The 25,556-nt window shown below is 41.6% G+C and overlaps 2 protein-coding genes across 9 annotated transcripts in view; both read right to left on the bottom strand.

Annotated features, from left to right (window-relative positions):
• LOC110971900 (hyaluronidase-4) overlaps positions 1–12,855 on the bottom strand; it is a 62,874-nt gene extending 50,019 nt beyond the window's left edge. For 2 of the 3 annotated variants that reach the window (XM_051951569.1, XM_051951568.1), the window contains exon 1: positions 12,732–12,855. The gene's annotated coding sequence lies outside the window, so the exon portion shown is untranslated. The remainder of the gene's footprint in view (positions 1–12,731) is intronic. The other variant, XM_051951570.1, reaches the window with a different exon arrangement.
• Positions 12,856–14,012: 1,157 nt separating this feature from the next.
• Positions 14,013–25,556, bottom strand: part of LOC127534985 (uncharacterized) — a 35,964-nt gene continuing 24,420 nt past the window's right edge. For 4 of the 6 annotated variants that reach the window (XM_051951574.1, XM_051951577.1, XM_051951578.1 and 1 more), the window contains 2 exons: positions 21,236–21,740; positions 14,013–19,736 (listed from right to left, as the gene is read on the bottom strand). In XM_051951574.1, coding sequence (XP_051807534.1) covers positions 15,935–17,533 — 1,599 coding nt within the window. In that variant the 5' untranslated portion in view covers positions 17,534–19,736; positions 21,236–21,740 and the 3' untranslated portion in view covers positions 14,013–15,934. The remainder of the gene's footprint in view (positions 19,737–21,235; positions 21,741–25,556) is intronic. The other 2 variants (XM_051951576.1, XM_051951575.1) reach the window with 2 other exon arrangements.

Below are 25,556 nucleotides of genomic sequence, written 5' to 3'. Positions count from 1 at the left end.
TGCTCCCACATACAGCTTTTTGAAGCAAACAACCAGTCAGGGTGCAGACAAAGACTGCAATCACATGGCTAAATTCTGTACGTCTGACATTTCTGACATTTAGCATGTTGATATCTATTCATATGAGCCTTTTTATGTTATCCTTGCTTCAATAAACTTGTCTTGCATTCACTATATAATGTAAGCAGCAGCTTCCAGGGCTGGCTGGCAACTGCAGTTTCTCCAATGGCCGCTTGAAGCTGGCTGAAAAAGCAAATCAATCCCCATAGACCCCCATATTAACATATCCAACATTACAACATTATAAAAAACGATTTTGGTCTTTATAGCTAATTTCCCCATTCGTGACAACTGTACAGGAGGTGAATTTGGATATAACGCAACTATACCGGGCTTTGCAAAAGTTCTGTTACACGGTTTCATGATGTTTAGAGACATTTACATGTCGGAGTGAAAAATTCCATTCAACAAACTGAAAGTTCTACCTTATAGGCAGGTGTCATTAATACAAATTTGTTCTCCGGTTCTCATGCTGGCCACAACAAGTCTGACAGAGCCAAGCAGCTGAACATCAGCCGGATGACCGTCCACAGAGTCGTGGAGAGGCTCAAGAATGGTGAAGATCTTTCAGATGATCTTTCAAGAATGGTGAAGACCTGAAAGATCTTCACCATTCTTTAGCCTCTCCGCGACACTGTGGACGGTCATCCAGCTGATGTTCAGCACGAAGGAGAGCAGATATCTCAACTCTTTTGACTTCCATCTTGATACAACTTCACAGGAGAAAAAAATCTGAATTAAGGACACCTGCCTATAAGGTATAATTTTCAGTTTATTTAATGGCTAGTTTTCACTCCGACATGTAAACGTCTCTAAAGATCATGAAACCGAGTGTAACAGAACTTTTGCAAAGCCCGGTATATGAAGGTTAAGTTATGCATAAACAAAGATATGACCTTTTTTTTTTGCCACCATTGGGTGCTGTAACAAGACAATCCATGGCCCAGAGATGTTAGTATGGCCTGCAGACAAAATCATTTTGTCTGTTACAATTATTATGTAGACTGTAGACTGATGCTAATTTAAAATTGAACTATTTTTTGTCACCTAGTAACAGCGTTCTGCTTAAACCAAGTCAGCATAGATCATATTGTGTTCATCGTATGCTATGTTAAACATGCAATGTGAAAATAGCTGCAGTATGATCTGTAATTAAATAAAAATGTGACATTTATTATTCAGAAAGTCACATTTCCATATTCATTTAAACAGGGTATTCACATTTAAGGTTCTTGAATACTAGGGATAAACCACTTCATTTTGTTCTTATAATTTTATGGCGTGCGTGTTTTTTTTTCTGTCTGAGCTATGTCGGTTTGGAGTGAAAGTATTTTCCTTTCTTTGTGTTCTTGCCAGTTTCTCCTTGTATGTTTGCAATTAATTTTCCTGCTGCACTTCGTGACAGCAGATCATTTTTCAAAGCGGACTGTACTACAGCATTACAGTAAATGTATGGCTGAATGGCTCTCAGTTTGAGACTGAAATCACTTCCATGTGAAGCCTGGCAGGGAGCAGAGGAGACATGATCTGACCAGAAGAATGTGAATTTTCTGTAGGGTTCCTGTTGGAAATAAAGCTCTCTGAGCTGGGTCATAGCTGATGATGGCTGAAGAACATTAAGGTGCAACAGATCACTACCCCACTGCCTGTGAATACCATCATAGATTCAACCAGACATGGACTGTGCAACTCTGGAGAGATTCAAGCTTTAATTCTCATTTCATTCAAGCATAAAATTATGAAATTAAGAGCAAGCACTTCCAAGAACCTGAAAAGAGTGACTGCATGGTTCTGCAAGCAGCAAAATTTTAGGTTACTGATAAAATTGATTCATATGGGTGTTAATGAGTTTGACGTTTTGTGAACTTGCTTATCAGTGTCTCATCAAACCACTCATATGACAGATATCAAAATCAAATCAAACTTTATTTATAGAGCACTTTTTCATACATTAAAATGCAGCACAAAGTGCTATACATGTTAAAAACAGTCCCCTCCCCCCGCCCCATCTCCAACCCCAACACATACACCAAATATACACCACACACACACACAGATACAGCTCTTAGTTTATACCTCTATGTGACTAGATCAGGCAAATCTTTTACTCTCTACTCTGCTGCATGGTCTCACTGACAGCTTTCAGATCACAATTTTCACACCCTTTCCATCCAGTGGAAACCATCCATCCATCCTCTATACACCGCTTTATCCTCACTAGGGTCGTGGGGGGGCTGGAGTCTATCTCAGCTGACTCGGGGGAAGGCAGGGGACACCCTGGACAGGTCGCCAGTCTGTCTCAGGGCTACATATACAGACAAACAATCGCACCTATGGGCAATTTAGAGTAACCAATTAACCTCAGCATATTTTTGGACTGTGGGAGGAAGTGCCCGGAGAAAACCCATGCATGCACAGAACATGCAAACTCCATGCAGAAAGATCCCAGGCCCAAGCCGGGATTTGAACCAGGGATCATCTCGCTGCAAGGCCAAAGTGCTAACCACTACTCCACTGTGCAGCCCTCCAGTGGAAACCATATATCTCAAATTTGGTTACTCTAAATTTGAATTTTTTGGAGTATCATGGTTTGAGAAAACTTCCTATGATCAAACATCCATCCATCCATTATCTATACACCACTCAATTCTCATTAGGGCCGCGGGGGATGCTGGAGCCTCTCCCAGCTGACTTGGGGCGAAGGCAAGGGACACCCTGGACAGGTCGCCAATCTGTCGCAGGGCATGATCAGACATATGAACTCTTTTCAAACTTACCTTGGATTAGCTGAAAATGTATTGTTACAGGTCTGAAATCAAGGCTGTTTTCCAGAGCTCACAACAAACTGAACTTCTAGAGATGCATGGTTCTCACAGGACAGTGATGCCACAAACATATGATGTTCTTACAGAATATGATACACGACTCGGCCAAGACCTCTGGATGAATTAAAACAGAGAATTCAGAATGAAATTCACAGTATCCCAGCTGAGATGTTGTAGCGGTCAATGAGGAATCTCAACAGCAGATTTCAAGAATGCATTCGTACAGGAGGACGCCATCTACAGGAAGTAATTTTTAGAAAATGAAAATTCCATCATTTCTTAAATGGCATGTTTTAAGGTTTCAATTACTATGAATAAAATATTTTTCTTGCATCACTCTTGGTTTTACTGGATTGTTAAAAAGTTTCCATTTTTTGTGCATCAACAGGTGCCATTTTTCTGCAGAATACATTTTTTAAAAATACTTTTGATACTTCAAGCACATTTAGCTTATAATGCATGCGCACATATTTTCTTAAATAAAGTTTGAATGCAGGGCTTTTGCTTGTAGTGGAATATTTTAACAGTATCATATTTCTTACTTCCTCCACGACTGACCACAACTAACTGGTTATGATTGGCAAAAGGTATCAGTTGTGGTTAAACTATTGCTAGGCTAAAAGAAGAGGTCAACAATGCCATGCTTTGCTCATTCTAGCTATTCTACTCATTCTAGCTATTCTACTTTGACTACAAGGTAAATCTTGCCACATTCATTGGACATGATCATTTTCATTATAAGTTTGATGAAATCAGGAAGCCCGAGCCTTCATAAGTTCCATTCAGTTGTTCTTGTCGCAATAAAAGGAAAAAAAAGAGGAAAGAGCAGCCTCAGATTAAACACAGTGTTGATGTTAAAGTTTGGCTCTTCGTGTCAGCATGAATTATTTATCCAAAGTAGCTTGGAGCCATGGGTTGGTCTGGCATTGATTTAGATAAGAGTTTGTTGATGTCTGTGGTTCATGTGGAATGGGTCCATTCATTCAACAAATACAAGAATGAGAGAAACCATCTAATTTTCAGTGTCTCTGTTGGAAAATTGGGGTGAATTTGAAGGACAGTTGCCTGTGTCTGAAGTTAAGAGGGTTATATGGCAAGAATGTTTGCATACCACCATGCAATCCTCTAGAAGTCTGCACAGCTGGTAACCGATCATTTTAAGATCTCTGCATGTTCACACAAAGGTTGGAGGAAATCCCATTTTTATCTTTGGTGTTTGGCTCAAAGGCCCCTTTTTGATAAAGCTGGTTCCAGTTCTAGTTCAGAGCCTGACTTAGCACCAGTTCTTTGTGTTTTCATCAACTGAGCACCAACTCCAGTCTGCAAAAACTGGTGCTTTTCAGGCACCAACTCTCTGCTGGGCCAGAGTTGAGAACCGAGTATGTCAAGGGCTGGGGGCAGGATTACGGTGACCGACGATCAACGGTGAAAACACAGAACGGGCATTTTGAACAGCCGAGTGAGTAATAGTAGTGTTTAGTGTTTGTGCTTTGTAAACCAGTAAATATGGACGTCAAATGCAAGCAGCAGTGGCCTGAGGAGGAGACCCAGTGCTTCGTGGAACTGTGGTCTTCATATGAAATTCAGTCAAAGTTATGAGAGGGAGCCTCTCGGACCAAGCCGGTGTTCGAAAAGATCCAGCGGGAGATGGCTGCAGGGTACAAGCGGAGCCTCGACTGACTTCTCAACAAACTTAAAAAGCTCAAAAATAACTACACGAACCAGAAAAGGGAGGTGGGATGCAGCAGTTGTCGGCGATAAAGAGACTCCATTTTGACCGACTACATTCTGTGATTCCAACCGGGCCTGAACGCCACAGCCATGTTGGAGCTGATGCAGTCCACCGTACAGACCACCGATGCTGATCCTGGTAAGTTTTATTTCTCAAACACCCTGCTGTTGGCCTACTATGAATACGGTTGCTACGATAGTTTCACATCAATATTATGACATGAATATGACACCAGCTAACGTAGTACGAGCACAGGATCAGTGACAGAGGTTGGCAGTAGCTATTGTTTGCTAACCAGTTAGCTGCTGGTACGTTAACAAGCTATGAAACAATGTCTTATGAAACTTGAGCAAAGCAGCAGCAATATTTCATTATAAGACCTGTAATTAAAATCTCCCACGCTGTTACACATTGGTCATATTACTGAACTATATGGTAATCATTAAAATTTCCCTTGAAGAACCAACAAAACTGGTTGTTAACATTGTCATTAATACAAGTTAAAAAACTGATTCAAATGATCGAACTAACACAGAGTACTGGTAATGTGCATCTATTTTCATCATCTCAAGGTAAAATGCTGATTGCTCTGTGACTTTCCAGCTTTGCAGATGTGTAAATTCAATACATTCATTTCATATACACAGATTTTTTTTGGTGTTTTTTAGTTGTTGCTCAAATAAAACAAGGTCTTTAGCACTGTTGGAAGTTATTACAGGTATTTTTTGTAACACTTTATAACATTGTATGGACAAAATAATAAATCAATCAATGGAGAAAATGATTTGTAATGCAGATGCTATCAACAACATTTCTTCATTTTATTTAGTTGTTGGCCTTGGATGATGAAGTCCAGTTGCCAGGACTGCTACTCTGCAGCTTACCGGTCCCATCGTGCAGCTCCTCCTCTCAACAGACCAAATCAAGTAAGATTTGTTCAGGTTATGCTATCAACAAGATCAATATGTTAACTTTTGGCCATCCTAAAATCACAAAATACAACATTTACTTCAAGTTAACTGTGTTTATGAATATAGAAAATAATTACTAACAACTAATACCTTTTTCGGTGCATTTATGCAGGAAAAGGGAAGTAGGATGCTGCTGGGGATGTGCTGCAGTATCTGAACATCCTGAGGATGGATAAGAATTCAAACACCTTGGTTTGACTGATGGGACACATGATGTCGTTGCTGGAGCGACTGTCCCAGAAATATACTGCATTGTTCACTACTTTTGCCTTTTCAAAAAAAAAAAAAATCGTATTTTTTGTAAAATGTTTTACTTCTTAGTTATTTCAGTTCACTTGTATTTTTACTCTTGCACTTTGGGTGAATAAAAACAATTTTGTGCTGAGAAGTGCATGTTTTGTCTATTTTCTACAGAGACTTTATTCAGTGTTCAGTGCACACTTCTATGTGCCAACGTTGCTGGACTGCTACACATGCAGTGATGTACTGACACTTTACGGTGACAATGACGTGGCTCCAACTTGGCTCCTTGCTAATGGAAAAGCAAACCGTTTCTTAGGAGGCCCGAGATTTGAAGCAACTGAGCACCAGCACCAAACTAGTACCTGGTTCTTTTAGGTCAAAAGGAGGTATAAATGTTGCTGTACAATTCAATTTAATTCAGTTTTATTTATATAGCGCTAATTATAGTCAGATTGTCTCAAGATGCTTTACAGAACCCATATGCCTGACCCCCAGAGCAAGCCTCAAGGCGACAGTGACAAGGAAAACGCCTTTTTAACAGGGAAAAAAAAATCTTGAGTAGAACCCGGCTCTTTATGTGGGGGGACAACTTGAACAAGCCTCAGTAACCTTGAAGGACTTCATTTTATGTCAGTTACTCCTGGAGCACAGGGGAATATCTAACCCAAAGAAATCATTTTGTCATCTATCCTTTGGAATAAGTGCAACTAACAGTTTGATGGAGATTTTTCAAAAAGGTTGGAGGAAATCCCATGTTTGTCTTTTATGTTTGGTTCAAAGTGTTGGTGTACAACTTGAACAAGCCTCAGCAATCTTGAAGAAGTTCATTTTATGCCAGTTACTCCTGGAGCACAGGGGAATATCAAACCCAAAGAAAGCATTTTGTCATCTGTCCTTTGGAATAAATGCAACTGACAGTTAGATGGAGGTTTTTCAAGAGAATGAAAAGAGGAGAACACTCAGAACACTTAGATATGCCAGGAGAGGGAGAAGAATGTCCTGGGTTTGAGGTTTGGGAATCGAGCCGAACCCCTGATGACGGGCAGAGGGATGGAAGCCAGAATAGCAGATTCCCTCACATATGCCATCTGTCATATAAATATGTCCCAACACCAAATGGACATCACGAAGTCACAATGCTATTCAGAGTTGCATTCAGAGGGGATTTGGCAAGTCATGCTTTACTTAAACCGTTTGTTTTAGCTGTAACTGATAACAGAACTCAGCTGTTTTGAATGTATTTCCAATTAATTTGTTGCCTAAAGAAAGCACTCTTCACCTACATTATTGCATAAAGCAAACGGACTCAAGCCAGTGCATGCATGTTAAACAAGCTGCCCTAAGCCTTCATATAGAGCATGCATAACACATGATGGGTAAAAGATCTACCATTGCACCTAATTATCCATAAAGCAGGTCTGCAGATTCATTTTTAACCAACTGGCTCATTGATTAGTCCATAAATGTGGGAAAACAGTGGCAAAGGTTCATCACAAGAGCCCAGAATCACTGTAATGTTTTCAAGTGTCTTGTTTTGTCTGACAAGCAATTCAGTTTACAACAAAAAAAAAAATAGTGAGGAAAAAATCAAGTCAAATGATGTCAGTAGCACACATCATAAATAGAAAAAGTAGTCAAGGCACAGTCAGTCTGATGTGATAGAGGAGTTGTTTGAACACTGTGTATCCAGCAATACCTGTTTCATCCTATAGGAGGTCACAGGGGGCTGGGGCTGATCTCAGCTAACATTGGGCAAAAGGTATGCCACATCCTGCACAGGTTATCAGTCCATCACAGGGTTACACAGGCAACCAAGCACACTCCCTCTCACTCCTATAGCCAATTTAGAATCACCAGTTTACACACTATGCGTGTCTTTGGACTCTGGCAGGAAACTCCACAACAAAGAACACCAGCCATTCAATAGATTCATACCCAGGACCTTCTAGCTGTGAGGTGACAATGCTAACCACTGCATGACAGTGCCAAGGCTTTTTAGTCGTCAAAATGTATTTATTGAGATACCTACAAAATATTTCAATAAAGTAATTTGAGATGGAACTGAACTTCTCACAACTCATAGACATGTTTCAAGGGCTGACTTGCCAAAAAAGGTTGGAAATCACTGTTCAGCAAATTCAACTGTTGTGCCTTTCCATCAAGCAGAAACCTCCTGAACAAAGTGCCAAAAACTGCAGTTCCACAAAAGGTCACTTGAGGTTGGCTTCAAAGTGAGTCAATTCCCATAGACCCCTATGTTAAAATGTCCAACTTTTAGTAAAAATAAATATGCTAAAAAATAGTATAAAAAGATTTTTGTGAATTTGACTTCAATTCTGAAAATTAAGGGTGTGGCTATATTAATTGACAGATGTGTGCCGTCACAGAATGGTCCACTCATGCTCCTCCTCTTTGTTTTTATTTCTTTCTATTTTTGGATTAGCTGAGGATTACGAGGAGTAAGAAGGTTATGGCAACAACTGCTACAACTGGAGCAATACGCTGAGCTTCACCTACAGGTGACGTCAGCTTTCATCCATCTTTGTATACAATCTGTGGTGTCCAGTAACAATCTAAAGTCCAGGCAATGTCCCCTAAAAGTTGAAGAGATTTCTATAGCTGCATTACAGATATTCTGGACATAACAAACAACATAGTGATGATTTTGCTTTTCATAGAGTTGAGGACATTTAGAAACGGACCAAAAGGTTTAGACTTTTCTTGCATAGAGGAAATCTCTGGTCATTATCTGTCACCAAAGAACTAGTATCAGTGACCAAGGTATCCCTAGCCACTTCCTCCCGCTTATTCTAAGGGATCCAAAAGTGTTTCCAGACCAGAAGGGATATGTGGACACTCCAGCCTAATGTGGGTCTCCCTCATGGTCTTCTCCAGGTAGTGCAGGCCTTGAATACTTCTCTCTAAAAGTCTCTAAGTGTCATGGGGGTGGCTGTGGATCAGGTGGTAGAGCGGGTCGTCCAATGATCGAAGGGTCGGCGGTTCGATTCCAGCTCTCGCCTAGTCATGTGCTGCATGCCAAAGTTTCCTTGGGCAAGAACCCCGAATTGCCTACCAGTGACTGTTCCACTGGTGTATGAATGTATACTGACTGATGTTGCAGGTTGATTAGCAACCTGCACATTAGTGTGTGAATGTGTGTCTGGGTGAATGGGAGCAATTGTTGTAAAAGCACTTTGAGTACTCTGATGAGTAGCCATTTACCATTCATCCAGGTCAGATGGCTGGACCACCTCTGCTGGTGCTGAGCTGCATTCTAATGAATTCCTTGTTCTGTCCTGAGTTCATGGACCCCACAATGAACATTAACCACCTATATTTAATCTTCTTCTTTTAAGTTTGTTCTATGGCAGTGCTTACAGGCAACGCTGTAACATGTGTCAAATTTATACATTGATTGATTAAATTATGACATATATTACTACTTGACACAGCAGGTATCTGTCACACTGGAAGGTCAAACTGTCATAAAAATCATTACAATACATCCTTTGGACACCAAAAGCATTCACTTAAAATTTAATCTCAGTATGGCCAGCACATGCACTGATATGTTTCTCCTGTGTTGGCTGAATAAACTGGCTGACATACCTTTGTCAGAATTGAAAAAAACATTCACAAAAATGTGATTTTTCATATAAGTGTTGCTTCAGTAGAAACTTAGTTAGATAATGGCTGCCTGTACTGCAGCTCTCCATCTTCATACAATGAAAACAGCCTAGCTACCAATTATTTGACTGTTTAGAAAGAGCTTTGTCTTCATCCTAATAATGGTGTTTCACTGTAAAATGTTTGTCCAGCTGATTCATTTTGCCGCAACACACAAAGGAGTCAAATGAAAATGAATCATGAAACATGAAAATTCTCCAAAATGAACTGTCGCTTGTAACACTCCGTAACATGACTCTGCATCAGGACTTTCCATGAGTCACACAAGAAGCCAGTTAACCAGAGCACAGGGTAAAGCATTTTACCAAATGTTACTGGTGGGGTCATGATTCGTATTTCTCATGAAAGCCTGAAAACAAAAGCTGGAGAAAAGGAACCACCAAGGCTGCAGTCTTTCCACACATTAGAGCCAAAACTAATCAGAGCGACTGGTAAGCACTGAGGCTCCAGAAATCACTCTGCCAAGACGAAGACGTTTGGTGAACTTGGGTTTGGGGTTGATTTGTCAGATGGTAAAAACAGATGGGTGATCTCAGAGGAAATGAAAGGACCAAAACATGTAGTCAAGAAATGGAGATGAAAGTAGAGAACAGGAGGCAGGAAATTCTTTTCTATCCATCTCAGTATGAGAACTCTATAGATTCATAGCAGTTTACTGTTGGCTGAAAGTAAAAGGTTGTAAAAACCTTTTCTGTTTTTTTTTTTTTTTTTTTTTACAAAGTATGTTTTTATTGGCGCACTGTAATGAATGTTCAGACACACTTTAATATATAGGATGAGCTAGCTTCAAAATAGGGCTGCACAGTGGAATAGTGGTTAGCACTTTCGCCTTGAAGCAAGAATCCCGGTTCGAATCCCAGGGTGGGCCTGGGATCTTTCTGCATGGAGTTTGCATGTTCTCCCTGTGCCTGCGTGGGTTTTCTCTGGGTACTCCGGCTTCCTCCCACAGTCCAAAAATATGCTGAGGTTAACTGATAACTCTAAATTGCCCGTAGGTGTGATTGTGTGTCTGTATATGTAGCCCTGTGAGAGATTGGCGACCTGTCCAGGGTGTCCCTGCCTTCGCCCGAGTCAGCTGGGACAGGCTCCGGCACCCCCTGCGACCCTAATGAGGATAAAGCGGTGTACAGAGAATGGATGGATGGATAGCTTCAAAATACCGATAATATTCAAGCTGGAGCGCAAAACTTTTACATCTAAATGAACATCTGTTACATTCAACCCAACAAGTTTACGCAATGCCTGTCAGCACCAGTTAAATCTCTCTGTGAGTTGCTGTCTATCAGAGATTTAAATATGCTTCTTGTCGCGACATTCACATTTGGCACACCAGTAACATTGCTTTTTACATTTACCAGCAAAGACTGGTGTGCCAGAGCTAGAGTAACCATCATGATGGAGTCGGCTACAGGAGCTAGGAGTAGAGTGGAAATTCCTAGCAAGAAAAGTTTAAAATCCTCCATACAACAAAGAAGTTTTATTTGAAGGACTACAGTCTGAAAAGAAAGCAATTGACAGTAAGGTACATGTCATAAGCAGATGTCCATTGTGTCTGTGTGATTACTCTCGCTGCCACAAGGGGGAGACAGAAAATCCACACTACAGGTTTAATTAGTTATTTCTTTTAATTTCCATCTGAATAAAGAGCACTAAATTTAGTAAGTAACAGCATCACGATTGTGAAGCCTTAATGAATATTGGCCAACATACATGCAGAGAAAAATAATGGAATGTATGTGCTTTTTCTCAAATATTATACTGAAGTCCATATTATTATTATTTGGCATTTCCATGTGCTGACTATGTAATCAACAGATTACTCTGTTTCAGTGGGAAATATGGCATTTTTAAACTCCACATATTTATTTCATAGTAGTAGTTGCACATTACTTTGGTTATTAAATAATAAACATTGGACTAATTTATAAATTCCCATATATTATCATAGTGTAGATTTTAGCTTTGCATACCCTCACAGGTGTTTTAATGACCTTGCTGATGCTAATGTACCCATTAAGGAACTAAACCTACACATTATATAGTGCACATATTTACTAATAACTCCTGACAATCACAAAATGTGTCTTAATTATATATTACCACTAATACAGTTTAGATTTCTCTGAATTACACAAAAGTTCCCCCTCATTCCTCTTCCCAACCACCCTATCCCCACTACCCATGCCAAGAAAAAGTATTTTATACATCATATACATTTTTTTTTCTAATATTGCTTCTGGTGCTGTAACTTGTGAGATGAACAAAGAAACTTCAACAACCTGCACCCCAGTCTCACTTCTCCTTTCATGCCATGCAGTGATCTTCTACAAAACCTGGCATGTGATTTTCTGTAGCAATGCATTTCATAAGATGTCAATAAACTGTATATAATTATCACAATAAATGGATCTTTTTAGTGGAAGCTGTGTCTCTGGTTATCCTCAGCCACCAGAATTCCTCAGTGAAAACGTGAAGTCAGAGCATACTGCACATGACAATCTTCAATAATCTTTTATCAGCTTGTTTCACTGCACAGCTTAATGCACAAAATCCTGAAATCCTGTTACCCAATCAAGACTCCCAGCTCAAGCTTTTGATCTTCAACCCCAGACACTTTGACCCTCTGTCTCTCTGTGAATTGCAGACTGAAAAGAACATGCTCCCATAAACAGAAAAGAACTTTTTATAGACGACTGTGATGAACTTAAATCCAGCTGTTCACACTGACATTCCTCAAAAACCATGACCTCCCGTGTTGTTGGCTTTTCCAACTATTTACTGTAAGTCATTATGACTCAGAGGCATCTGCTAAAGGACTGAAACACCACCTAAATTGAACCTTTAATGTTCCTGTTTCAATCGATGCACAGATTTCCCTGATGGGTAAACACACCTTTCACAGAGTTCAAAAAACCATTGCTGTACATTTGATTTCTAAATGAGAGAAGTTTCTCCCTTGCGAGGTTTTTGTTAAGAGTGAGCCAACATTCCTTGCATGGCAGGGCACCCCTTCCTCCTCCCCCTTCCTGTATCACCCAAAACACTCAAGCCATGCTGTAACACCAGGGTTGCCGCCTCCCTCAGTTAAAAATACACTTCATCTTCCGCTTTGTGCAGCAAAACAAAAGCTACAGGAAAGTTGGACCTTATCTTTCAGCTTGATAAAAATAAAAGCTTTCACCAGTTGGCTGGTACAACAGTTTAAGAGCTCACCTGTAGATGCTGGGGTCTCTTCTTTGGGGATCACAGCAGGGGTCATGGTGGCCCTGTGCATAGGACAACCTGCATTCATTCCCTCTTTCAGTGTGAAACACAAGGCAGCCATCCACTCTTATATACAGCCCAGAGGGGAGAGGGGAGGGAGGAGAAAGCGTCACTACCACAACACAGCGATTAGAGAGCAAAAGAGAGGGAGGGATGAGAGGCATAGAACCAAAGTAAAAAGAGAGAGAGGTTTTAAATCCCTGTGAGTTGTCTGAGCTCCTCTGAGGTCTGATCCTCTCTGAAAGAAAAGTCTGGGCCCATCCACTTCAATCACTCTCATACATAGACGTAAACACACAGACCTCGACGACTGCCTCTGTTAATATGGTATGTATGTGTTTGTCTGTGTGCATGTGCATGTGTAAGTATTTTTAAATTAAAAATAGATATTTAATGTACATTTTAACTAACCATTAACTGAACGTATAATGAAGTGCAGTTTAACAAATCTCTAGATCTACAATTCAATCAGTTTGCACACCACTGGACAAATGTATCCATGTGCACTGTAATTTTTTATTTCATGAACTTGAAGTGATGTCCCTGATTCTAAGTGTACAGTATGCTGTGCAGCAAAAAAAAAAAAAAAAAAAAAAAAATCATTTATTATCATTATATAGTTTATATAGTTATATAGTTTGTTAATTTAAACAAACTCAAGTCTGTCAGCTGACAAGATGATTTTAAGAACCTTAAAATTCCTGAAGTGTATGTTACAGGATTAGGTCAGCCCTATTTCCACAGCACTGTCTCAGTGCTTGAGAGTAGTCCAGCTGCAGCCTCACTATCATTCTGCGACAGAGAAAAATGTGCTTGTTTCTATCTCTTTAAACCAATTATTTACTAGCAAGGACCACACCATCAATGAGATGTACACAATTGTCTGCTAATTGAGAACAAGTGGGATGTTGATTAGGTGTGAGGAAGGCTGTGTGGGGAAGGCTTTATTGAGGATCAGTGGTGACTCTTGAGCTGGGACTCCCTACCTAAGAGAGGCAGAAGAAGACTGAGGGAGGGTGGGGCACAGCAAACAAAAACACACAGGTATGCAGAGCAGGCTAACATTAATAGACATATGACAGGGAGGGAGTGTTTTGAGGTGTGGCTCCTGAACTAATTATTTTATCTCCATCAGTCGTCTTGAGAAGTGCTAATCCCAGGTTGCAGCAATGGTTCCCCTGCAAAATAGCATCATGAGAAGTGTTCTGTTGGAAAGAAATAGACCTCACAGGTTGATTATTTTTGTTTATTTCAGTCTGACTTGAAAACACAGTCTTTCATGGATCATGCAAAAAATTATGGCTGGGACTTTAACATGTTAATTTTGATTAATTCATTACAGAAAAAAAAACACCTTAAACAAATAACGCATTTAATCACACCTTTCTCAGTAACCTCATTTCTGGCACACTGGTAATACACATGCACAGTTCAGCCCAGTAGGTTGTGGTAATGCACTTAAAATCTGTTGTCCAGCTGAAGAAGATGCACAGGACATGGTGTCAGCGCACAAGAATGTTTAGTTGACAGTGAAGAAAGATGAGACCACATTGAGCTTATTGGTCTGGTGGACCAACATGGCACTTCGGTCACAAACTTTCTCTTTTATTGCAACATCCATTCATCCATCCATTCTCTATACATTGTTTTATCCTCACTAGGGTCGCGGGGGGTGCTGGAGCCTATCCCAGCTGACTTGGGCGAAGGTAGGGGACACCCTGGACAGGTCGCCAGTCTGTCGCAGGGCTACATATACAGACAAACAATCATACTCACACCTACGGGCAATTTAGAATCAGAATCAGAATCAGAATCAGAATCACTTTATTCATCCCCGAAGGGAAATTCAGTTGTCAGGGTTCTTATCTGTTTAATTTTGAATTAAATAGCCTGACTGCTGATGGCAAGAAAGATTTCCTAAATCTTTCAGTCTTGCAACGCAGGGATAGGAGCCATCCACTGATGTTTCGTTGTTCGTGGAGGCAGATGTGAAGTGGATGATCCATGTTTGTCAGAATGGCCTCCATCTTGCTCAGTGCCCGTCTCTCCACCTCATCCTCCAATGTGTTCAATCCGATTCCAACCACAGAGCCAGCTTTTTTAATCAGTTTGTTAAGACGCCTTGCATCCTTCTGTTTTATGCTTTCCCCCCCTAGCAGACTGCAGCATAAAATAGGACACTTGCTACCACAGACTGATAAAACATCTGCAGCATCTTACTGCAGATGTCTAGTGATCGAAGTCTTCTGAGGCAATAACGTCGGCTCTGGCCCTTTTTGTAGATAAAGTCTACGTTTGTAGACCAGTCCCACTTATTATCAAGGTGGACACCTAAATATTTATATGATGTCACCATCTCGATGTCCACGCCAGAAGTGTTCACTGGCTGAAGAGGGGGTTTGGATCTGTGGAAATCTATGATCATTTCCTTTGTCTTTGAGGCGTTGAGTAGCAGGCAGTTTTTGTGACTCCAGTCACTGAAGGCACTTATCAGATCTCTGTATTCAGCTTCATGTCCATTTCTGATACATGCCACGATAGCAGTGTCATCAGAGTATTTCTGAATGTGGAAGGACTCAGTGCTGTATTTGAAGTCAGATGTCTACAGAGTGAACAGGAATGGAGCCAGGACTGTTCCTTGTGGAGCCCCAGTACTACTCATTAATGTCCCAGAAACACAGTTCCCCAGCCTGACAAACTGCGGCCTTCCTGTCAGGTAATCTGTAATCCATGAAACACAGGAAGGATCCACTCCCATCTCTGTGAGCTTGTCTTTGAGGATGGTGGGTTGGATGGAGTTGAATGCATTTGAATAACCAAAGAACATGATTCTCACATAAACTCCAGGTTCCTCCAGCTGAGACAGAGCATGGTGAAGCATGAAGAGGATGGCATCATCCACTCCAATGTGTTCTTTGTAAGCAAACTGCAAGGAATCGAGTTTTTCTTTGACCTCAAGCCTCAGGAGACGTAAAACCAGCCGCTCCAGAGTTCTCATGATGTGTGAGGTCAGGGCAATAGGTCTATAGTCATTTAGTTCAGCCGGACATTTGATTTTTGGTACTGGTACGATACAGGATGTTTTCCATAGAGCAGGCAGACTCAGGTTGAAGATCCTGTGGAGAGGTTGACACAGTTGTGCAGTACAGTCTTTAAGCAGTCTTGGACAGACACCATCTGGGCCAGCTGCCTTCCCAGAGCAAAGTCTCTGAAGCTCCCATCACCCCTGTCTCTGTGACAGAGATGGTGCTGGAACGGAAGTGGCTGCAACTGTGGAGACGTGTAGGAGATGGAGGAGAAGAAGGAGGAGCTATAGTGGAGATTTCCATATGTTGAGGAGAAGAAGGAGGAGTAGCAGTGGAAGTAGGTGTGTCCACAGTGTCAAATCTGTTGAAGAACAAGTTGAGTTCGTCAGCTCTTTCTACATCACCCACTATTTGCTCCCTCCTCTTTTTATTGTTGTGTCCAGAGATGGTATTGATTCTTCTCCACACATCACGGATGTTACTGTATTGAAACTTCCTCTCTATCTTCTTTTTGTATTCCATCTTTGCCACTTTCAGTCTCCTCTTCAACTCATGCTGCACTTCTTTGAGCCGTTCTTTGTCACCATCTCTAAAAGCTTGTTTTTTCTGGTTGAGGATTGCCTTTATGTCGTTTGTGATCCATGGTTTGTTATTGGGGAAACAGTGAACAGTCTTTGCAGGTATGACTGTGTCTCTACAGAAGTTGATGTATTCAGTAAAACAATCAACCTGTCTGTCAGTGTTCATACTGTCCTCATCTGTTTCCAGGAGCACATTCCAGTCTGTTGATTCAAAGCAGTCCCTTAGAGCTTCACTAGCTTGAGGAGTCCATTTTCTGATTTGGACTTCAGTTGCAGGCTGTCTCAGCACACAAGGTTTGTAACAGGTCTGCAGGTAAACCAGGTTATGATCTGACCTGCCCAGTGGTGGTAAGGCAGTAGCTCTTGTAAGCTTATTTGACATTAGCATAAGCAGGTCTGGGGTTTTATTCTCTCTGGTAGGGCAGTTAACAAACTGTGTAAATCCAGTAAGGTGAGAGGAGAGGCTGACATGATTGAAATCTCCTGATATTATTACAAGTGCCTCAGGATGTTGAGTCTGTATCCTAGCAGCAGTATCATGCAACACATCACATGGAACCATGTCAGTTGCTTTGGGTGGAATGTATACAAGTATTGTTATGATGTGACTGAACTCCCTTGGGACATAATATGGTCGAAGTCCAACTGCCAACTCAACATCTGGACAACCCAACTTCTCCTTAACCGTTATGTGTGAGGAGTTGCACCATCTCTGGTTAACAAATAAAGCCAGACCTCCTCCTTTCGTCTTGCCACTAGCTTTAGCATCTCTGTCTGACCTTATGAGGGTAAAGCCAGGTAGATCCACTGTTGAGTCTGAGTTGTTTTGATTCAACCAGGTCTCAGTAAAACACAGGAGACTGCATTCACGGTATGTTTTGTCCGTCTTCACCATTGTCTCCAGCTCGTCACTTTTGTTTGGCAAAGAGTTCACGTTTCCCATGATGACTGATGGAAGAAAGGGCTTGTGTCTCCATTTCCTAGCCTTCACCTTTGCACCAGCACAGCAACCACGAAAACACCTCAAGATGTCCACTGGAATTGGATGTTGCAGTCCAGATTTGTTCTGTCTCAATGAAAAAAGCTCCTCTCTTGAATAGATTCTTCTCCCAGCAGAAACCTCCATCAGCAGTCGATAAAACATGACAAAATATTTTAAAAATACAGCAAAAATACAGCAAAAAACTGAAAACAGTTAAAAGACACCAAACTTTGCAGCCACTTTCACAGGCGCAGGTTCTGGAATGTTTAGAGCAAATTTAGAGTGATTAATTAACCTCAGCATATTTTTGGACTGTGGGAGGAAGCTGGAGTGCCCGGAGAAAGCCCATGCATGCACAGGGAGAACATGCAAACTCCATGCAGAAAGATCCCAGGCCCAGGCTGGGATTTGAACCAGGGATCTCCTTGCTGCAAGGCGAAAGTGCTAACCACTACGGCACTGTGCAGCCCACTATTGCAACAACAGTTCAGCAAAAAGTATTTCTGAAAGCATTTGAGGTTAGAAATAAGCTGCTGAATCCATCCTCACACTAGTTCAATGATGGCCAGACCTCCACTCCCCTGCATTGAATTTGCGTAAGTGAAATAGACACATAGAAAATGAATGGGATGTGAGAAACTTACCTCCTGTGGACACTTATGACAGTCCTGGTATCCTGCCATCCCATAATACAGTGTTTCTCAATTGGTGGGTCACAGACTAGTTTTTAGTGTGTATATATATATATATATATATATATATGTATATATATATATATATATATACACAGTGGGTACGGAAAGTATTCAGACCCCTTGAAATTTTTCACTCTCTGTGTCATTGCAGCCATTTGCCAAAAGCCTAGAGCTCAAAATTCTCCTTGGTGGAGGTGCACTTCTATGTAAGGAACAGAAAACAACAGGTCTCATGCAAGAACTCCCCATGTGTACATATGCATTGTCATCTAGAACACATAAGTAGAAATGGTAAGCAATCAGTGGAAACAATCAATTTGCAACAAATTGACTCAATGCTAATGTGCCATTGTGGGTTTACAGTGGGTACGGAAAGTATTCAGACCCCTTGAAATTTTTCACTCTCTGTGTCATTGCAGCCATTTGCCAAAACCAAAAAAGTTCATTTTATTTCTCATTAATGTACACTCAGCACCCCATCTTGACAGAAAAAATAGAAATGTAGAAATGTTTGCAAATTTATTAAAAAAGAAAAACTGAAATATCACATGGTCATAAGTATTCAGACCCTTTGCAGTGACATTCGTATTTAACTCACATGCTGTCCATTTCTTCTGATCCTCCTCGAGATGGTTCTGCTTCTTTATTGCAGTCCAGTTGTGTTTAATTGAACTGATTGGACTTGATTAGGAAAGGCACACACCTGTCTATATACGTAAGACCTTACAGCTCACAGTGAGAGCAAATGAGAATCATGAGGTCGAAGGAACTGCCCAAGGAGCTCAGAGACAGAATTGTGGCAAGGCACAGATCTGGCCAAGGTTACAAAAGAATTTCTGCAGCACTCAAGGTTCCTAAGAGCACAGTGGCCTCCATAATCCTCAAATGAAGTTTGGGATGACCACAACTCTTCCTAGACCATGGCCGTCCAGCCAAACTGAGCAATGGTGGGAGAAGAGCCTTGGTGAGAGAGGTAAAGAAGAATCCAAAGATCACTATGGCTGAGCTCCAGAGATGCAGTCGGGAGATAGGAGAAAGTTCCACAAAGTCAACTATCACTGCAGCCCTCCACCAGTCGGGGCTTTATGGCGGAGTGGCCCGACGGAAGCCTCTTCTCAGTGCAAGACACATGAAAGCCCAAGAGTTTGCCAAAAAACACATGAAGGACTCCAAGACAATGATCCTCGGCCCGTCGAGCTCATGTTGAGGTGTCCCTGAGCAAGACACCGAACCCCTAATTGCTCCTGGTGGGTCGTGGTTAGCGCCTTGCATGGCAGCTTCCACCATCAGTGTGTGAATGTGTATGTGAATGGGTGAATGTGACGTATCATGTAAAGCGCTTTGGATAAAAGCGCTATATAAATACAATCATTTACCATTTTAAATCCTAACAATCAACCTTAGCGTGCGTGACATACAATGAACGAAAAGACTAGTGCCTCAGGAAAAGACTAGTGTCTCCAAATGTACAGGGTTTTAGAATGTCTAACAAAGTTCACTAAGCCGAGGCACACGAGCAGGGCTGGTTACAGCGGCAAGCTGCCGAGCTTCAGGCTTGCCGGCTTCTTATGCTGAACCATGCAGGCTCCGGATTGGCTGACTTCGGCTCAGGTCAGCTGCTCTAAATCAGACACCAGGCACAGGTGAGGAGGATCAGCTGCAGCAGCAACCTGAGAGTGTATATAAAAAAAAAAGACACAGTGAGGATCCTCACTCTCTGAACCTACACAATTAACACTGCACTACAGGGGGAATAAACACAAAATACACAAAATGAATTTTTCTTATTAATTTACCCTACATGGTGAATTCTACATTGCTGACAGTGATGTTTTGGAAGAGAAGCTCTAGCTCCAATCAGCAGTGAGCCTTGCACGGCAGTAACACCAAGCATGCAGTACTTCATTCTTCCCTGAAACCAGCAATTAAAAAAAGTCCTACGGGTTCGATTTCTTTGGTCAGAGCACAGCCTGCAAGTTCCTGCAGTGGATAAACTGTCAGGCTGGCTGTTGCCAAGCCCAGATAGTGCCTCCCCTCCCTCTCTCTGTGTCCGAAATGGCATACTAATGTACTACTCATACTAAGTGTGATGTCAAAATAAGTATGTAGTGCGTTCACATTAGATAGTATGAAAAGATTGAGTACGCGATAAATACTCGGATGTTCACTATTTCGGGAAAATATTTAAGTATGCGTGGCGACCACACTGGTCATACTCAACCGCCACATAATGCTTTGCGAGCTACCCACCGAAATGGAAGCCTTCGCGGGATCTGTGGCCGGCCTGGGGCGATATAAATGCAAGTACCCAGTGTTTTTATTTTATGTGGTTAAGTAGTCATCCTAATCACCCCACAGATTTGAGAAATGGGCATTTTCTGACCAACGTTTTAAAATTGTCAGACGCTTCACAACGTGTTATTGAATGCTAACAGCTAGTTGCAGCAGCTCGCTTTGCATACAGAACGAGTAGCAGCTCCATCCAGTAGCCTGCAGCTACAATTGAAACGATTCGCATAATCTGACTAATGACTGCATGAGGAGTGCTGGCTTGAAATTGCCACATTAATTATGCGACTGTTTGCTCGTCCTGATCTCACGAAGTTCCCTCAACTGTTGTCCTCGTAAAAGCTGTTTATATTATGGTCAGTCGCCGAGCACATTTCCCGGACAGGATCTGCAAAGAACTCTTAAATATTATGTGGGTGGCTTTACCACTCGAGTGGACTGTTATGATGATCAAATAGAAGCAATTTCTTATACCACCTAACAATGCAACTAATGCTTATAATGTTGGACACGACTGTTATTTTTCTCAGGGACAGATGAGAACACAGATCACCTCATTAAGTGGCGCACTGAAAATGAGGACATGTTTACAGGGCATCGTAACGCAGCCCAAAAAGGTTTCGAGTAAGTACTAAACTCATGTCATACATTGTGTGCATGTGTTTTTGTGACACCGAGTGGGTGTGAGTATGTAATGTAGGATGACCGAATCAATGAGATTGCAAATTTTTGTACCAGGTTCTTTACCGATCGGGTTGGAGCACCTTATCAGCAACAATTAACAGAGGGCAGAAAACCAGATGCCAGTGCAAAACAATCATTTAATTAGAAGAATCGTTTCTCCATATGCCAACACAGTTCACACTTCTAAAAACATTACCCAACTTCTCGCCGGCAAGGTGGGAGTCCAATAAAACCTGTAGTCTGTAAGTTAAAATCCGCAGTTAAAATCCAGGGAACGTGGGGTACGGAGCACACGGTTCAGCAGCCACGGGATCCATTCACCTTCTTGCTGAGCCTGGGCTTGTGTCCGGGGAGACCACCTGCAAGACACAAACCCACTGCCAGTACGGAGGTCTCTTTCACCACCCACCTTCCCACGAAGATGTACACCCGCCAGAACATTACTGGAAAAACCCCAAAGGGATACTCACACGCCAGGCAGACCTAACCGCCCTGCTGCTGCGAGTGTGTCGAGTTGTAACTTTCTGGGTCTCTGTCCGACTTCATCTCGGCGTTCCCCTCTGCCTCTGTTTTCAGGCTCATGCTCTCACCGCTTGTCCACCCTTTGCAGCTCTCCCTCCAAATGCCTCTGCTTTCCACAGGCTTGTATATGACTCTCTCCTGCCAGCCCCGAAGCCTCTGTCCCCACCGTTCATTGGTTCCTGTAGGGAGGAAGGGAGAACCTGGCAAGTGCAACCTATTGCCTCGTCAGAGGCGTTCACAGGCAGTGGGACACCCAAAAATCAAAGACAAAACTCAAAACAGTTAGTGCACCTGGCTCTGCACTCTGGCTTCCTCCATGGTGAACCGTCCCGAGCATAACTCAGAGAAATCGTGGGTTTGTTAAGTTGACCGTAGTTTCTGCTCCCGTGCAGAGCAGCGTTCGGAGTTTTCATTAATTGTAGCATTCCCTCAAACCTAGGGGTCATAGTAATTAGTTGTTTTGTAGCGCTTAAGTGTTGCCTTCCGAGAGTCGTGGTTGTTTAGTGTTACTTCTGTAGGAACCCAGAAAAGACCTCTGAAATTTCTGAGCAGATGACTAACTCAGATAAGGATTCTCTCCCTACAGAGAACAACCCCTGTTCATGGAAAATGGGGCATTTGTATTTCTGTGTGTTTTCAGTCACAGGAAAAAGGACATTCAGACCTTCTGCCGAGGGATGGAGATCCTGCACCTGGAAGGATCTTTCTGATAGACAATAACTATGACTTTATGCTATGAATGTTTTGTTTAACCAACTTTCAGGCTAAAACCTCCGTTTCACCCTCTCAGGAATGCCAGCTTTCCTCCCCCTCTCAAGAGACCTCTCAGGCTGCCTCCGGGGGTCATAAATTCTATGGCCCTGCTGAAGAAGAGCACAGAGAGAGACACTTTCTTTAAGGAACAAAGGACATCTTCAAAATTCATATTTCTGAGATGTATCTTGTGTTTTCAGGTTTACCAAAGTTAATGAAAGTGCTTAATCTCTAGCATATCCAAAAATGACACTCCTATTTTTTTACAGAAGTGGATTTATTAATTTGTGACGTTTATCTGATTTCTTCTTTTTCCTTCTTCCTGTTCAGGTTGAAAGGTGAAAATTCTGTTTATTCTTTATCATATGTATGACCTGCTATCATATCTTCACTGTGACTTATGTTTTAGTATTTAGATAACATGAATATATACTTCTTTATTGAATTAAATAATTCAATATACTTGTTAACCTACATAATCCCCATGTGTTCCACTTTCACTTGATGGATTATGGTGAGAGATAGACAGATCGTTTACTCGTTTTAATATCACATGTTTTTAATCCATTTTTTGGACCATCTGTCCTCTCTGTGAGACAGAGATTCAAATTTCGAGTGGAGAATTAGCGCGGAAACTCCATCTCCGCCCATTGTCCGCCTTGGCCTAATAAGACCCCAAGCAGCCCCCACCTCGCTCTCTTCTTCCTTCCTTCACTCTCTGGGGAACCTATGCTAGAGTCTCCCACTATATCCTTATCTAAAAGGTGCATCTCTATCTTCCGAAGTTTCTTTGTTTCAAAGTTTGCTAGCCATTTATCTTTTAATATTTTTGTAACTGAAGTAGACATTTTTGCTCACTTTTAAGTTGAACTTATTCTTTTATTCGTGATTTTTAACAGAGAACCAATTGAGAACCAGCATTTATTTTTCTTAATTTTGGTGGCTTTTCCATCAAACATCCGTTTCTTTTATGTGGCTAAAGCCTGAGAGCCATCATTTTTAAATCAAGTGACTCTTCAACCGAATCCCAGCTCCTTCAGCTGTGAACACCGGAAATCTGCTGGATCAGATCTCCGTCAACTGAACCGATCCACCACGGCAGGACATCCAAGCGTTGCCATAATGACGACACACCGCTCCGAACTAGCAAGTCCAGGTGCGTTGTAAAGTGTCATCTGAAGGCCCGCAAGTCCCAGCATTTTGACGGTTCTGTTACAGTAAGATACCAGCTGAACTGTGCTGTTTCTGGGTTAATGTGACTAACCAATTTATTAATTCATTTAATCCGTGTATTCTTTTACGAATCGCTCTTAGTCCAAATTACCGTTGTAGGGTTAACTACTTATTAAAGGTATTTTAATTGCACTCGTTAGGAAGGGCACCACCCTACAAATGTAGGGAAATTAATAACTGATAATTAATTGATACAGTCTAACATGTAAACGTCTAGAATTCTAGGGAAAAGTGATCCCAGTCTGACACACAAAACACAAAAAGACTGTAATTTTGGTCTAAATGAAGGACATTTATTGACTGATCTAATAACAATACAGTGACGAATATAGTAGGTACATGCGTGAGTGAATAATGGTGGTGTGTGGGTGTAGATGTGAGAATAGGTGTGTGCGTTTGCATGTGTAGGTGAGAGTGTGTGTGCGTCTGTCAGTGATTCAAATTAGCATTTCTATCTAAGATTACGGACTGAGTAATCAGACCGCTGAAGATACGACGAGGTGATTAATAATTTGGAATATGACCGAATGGTAAGTGACTAAACAGAGTTATTAAAAATGAAATTTGAAGCTATTAATGACATCAACCCCCAGATACAGATTAAGCATCAACTGATCTTACATTGTTGGAGAATGGGTCGCTCAGAGCCCGAGCCTGGGACAATGTTGCGTCTTGAACAAAGCTTAACTACACGCCTTGGTGGATCCCCGAGCCGTGAAGTCTGTCGCTAGGCAACGTCTCGGTGTCCTGCCTTCTGGTAGCCGTTGAGCGCCGCTGGTCTCGTTCGGCCCAGCTTGGTTGGTCTCAGCTGAGGGTGGTGACAACCGGGCCGGTTCTCTTCTCACGGGTTGACTTGACAAAAATAGCTTGTTTAAAAAAAACAGCAGGCTCACATTCTGTTTGTAGGCGATTCAGCCGGGCAAAAAGGCAGACATTTGAAAGAGCTGCTATTTCTGGAGGAATAAAACTGTAATGGGATTGAATTGGTTCCATTTCAAAAATTGCCGGTAAAACAAAAATTGAGCTCTGTTTGCTGAGAATGAGCAAAAATATCTATTCTGGATTAAAATGATTAAAGAAGTCGTAGTTATCAGAGGCCCGCTCTGATGACCGCGAGGAAGGAAAGTTTAAGAGTAAGGAAAAAGAGGGCGCGACTTAAAAAAAAGGGGAAGATCGCTTTGACGTGGTTCTTTTAGTGAGTCAGAAGAAGCAAGAGAGTGAACACAACAAAATGGAGGTTTATATACAGTACCTTTACTGACCAAAGAGGCGTGACTTCCCCCGGAACCTGAGAACTCCCCCTCCTTCTACGGGGTAGAGAGGCGGCATAAACCGAGTAGATCAAAATGTAAAGAGAATTACGAAATTACGTGCAAAAGCGGTCTGTTCACTTTCCCATGATCCTTAAAACATACTTTAAACAATCAAAGATAACATACTACAGAGTATACCAGCTAATCCAAAAATCTATGAGTTATTAGTTCCTAATTATGTTTTATGTGCTTTATCTACTAATTATATGTGTCACAGTGCAAATATGATAACATGACATACATAAGGTGGTGAATAAACAGTTTTCATCTCTTTTCAACCTGTATAAAACAAGATTTTAGGATTAAAACAGTGAAATTCACAATAATGTCATGGCATTCCAACGTCCAAAAGGGTGCAATGTTGAGCTGTGGAAGAAATGGTATTGGTCAGGAATTACACAGTAAGTTCGATAACTTTTGATATCAGCAAGCTAGAAACACGAGAGTTGGATAAAAACGTATGGCAACATCTCACTACATCTTTGGTAATCACAAAATCACAAAATATATTTCAGAAACATGAGTTTTGAGAGAGTCCTGTGAGCTGAACACTGTTTACCTAGTCAAGTTAGCTATCTGGCTTCTCCTCACCATAATCAGATGCACATAGGATTTCACCACACACACACCCACATTACACACACACACACACACACACACACACACACACACACACACACACACACACACACACAC

The sequence above is a fragment of the Acanthochromis polyacanthus genome, chromosome 8, assembly GCF_021347895.1.
Source record: "Acanthochromis polyacanthus isolate Apoly-LR-REF ecotype Palm Island chromosome 8, KAUST_Apoly_ChrSc, whole genome shotgun sequence".
Taxonomy (NCBI): Eukaryota; Metazoa; Chordata; class Actinopteri; family Pomacentridae; genus Acanthochromis; species Acanthochromis polyacanthus.
The sequence above is the reverse complement of the archived record's forward strand: the minus strand, read 5'-3'. Positions and strand labels throughout refer to the sequence as shown.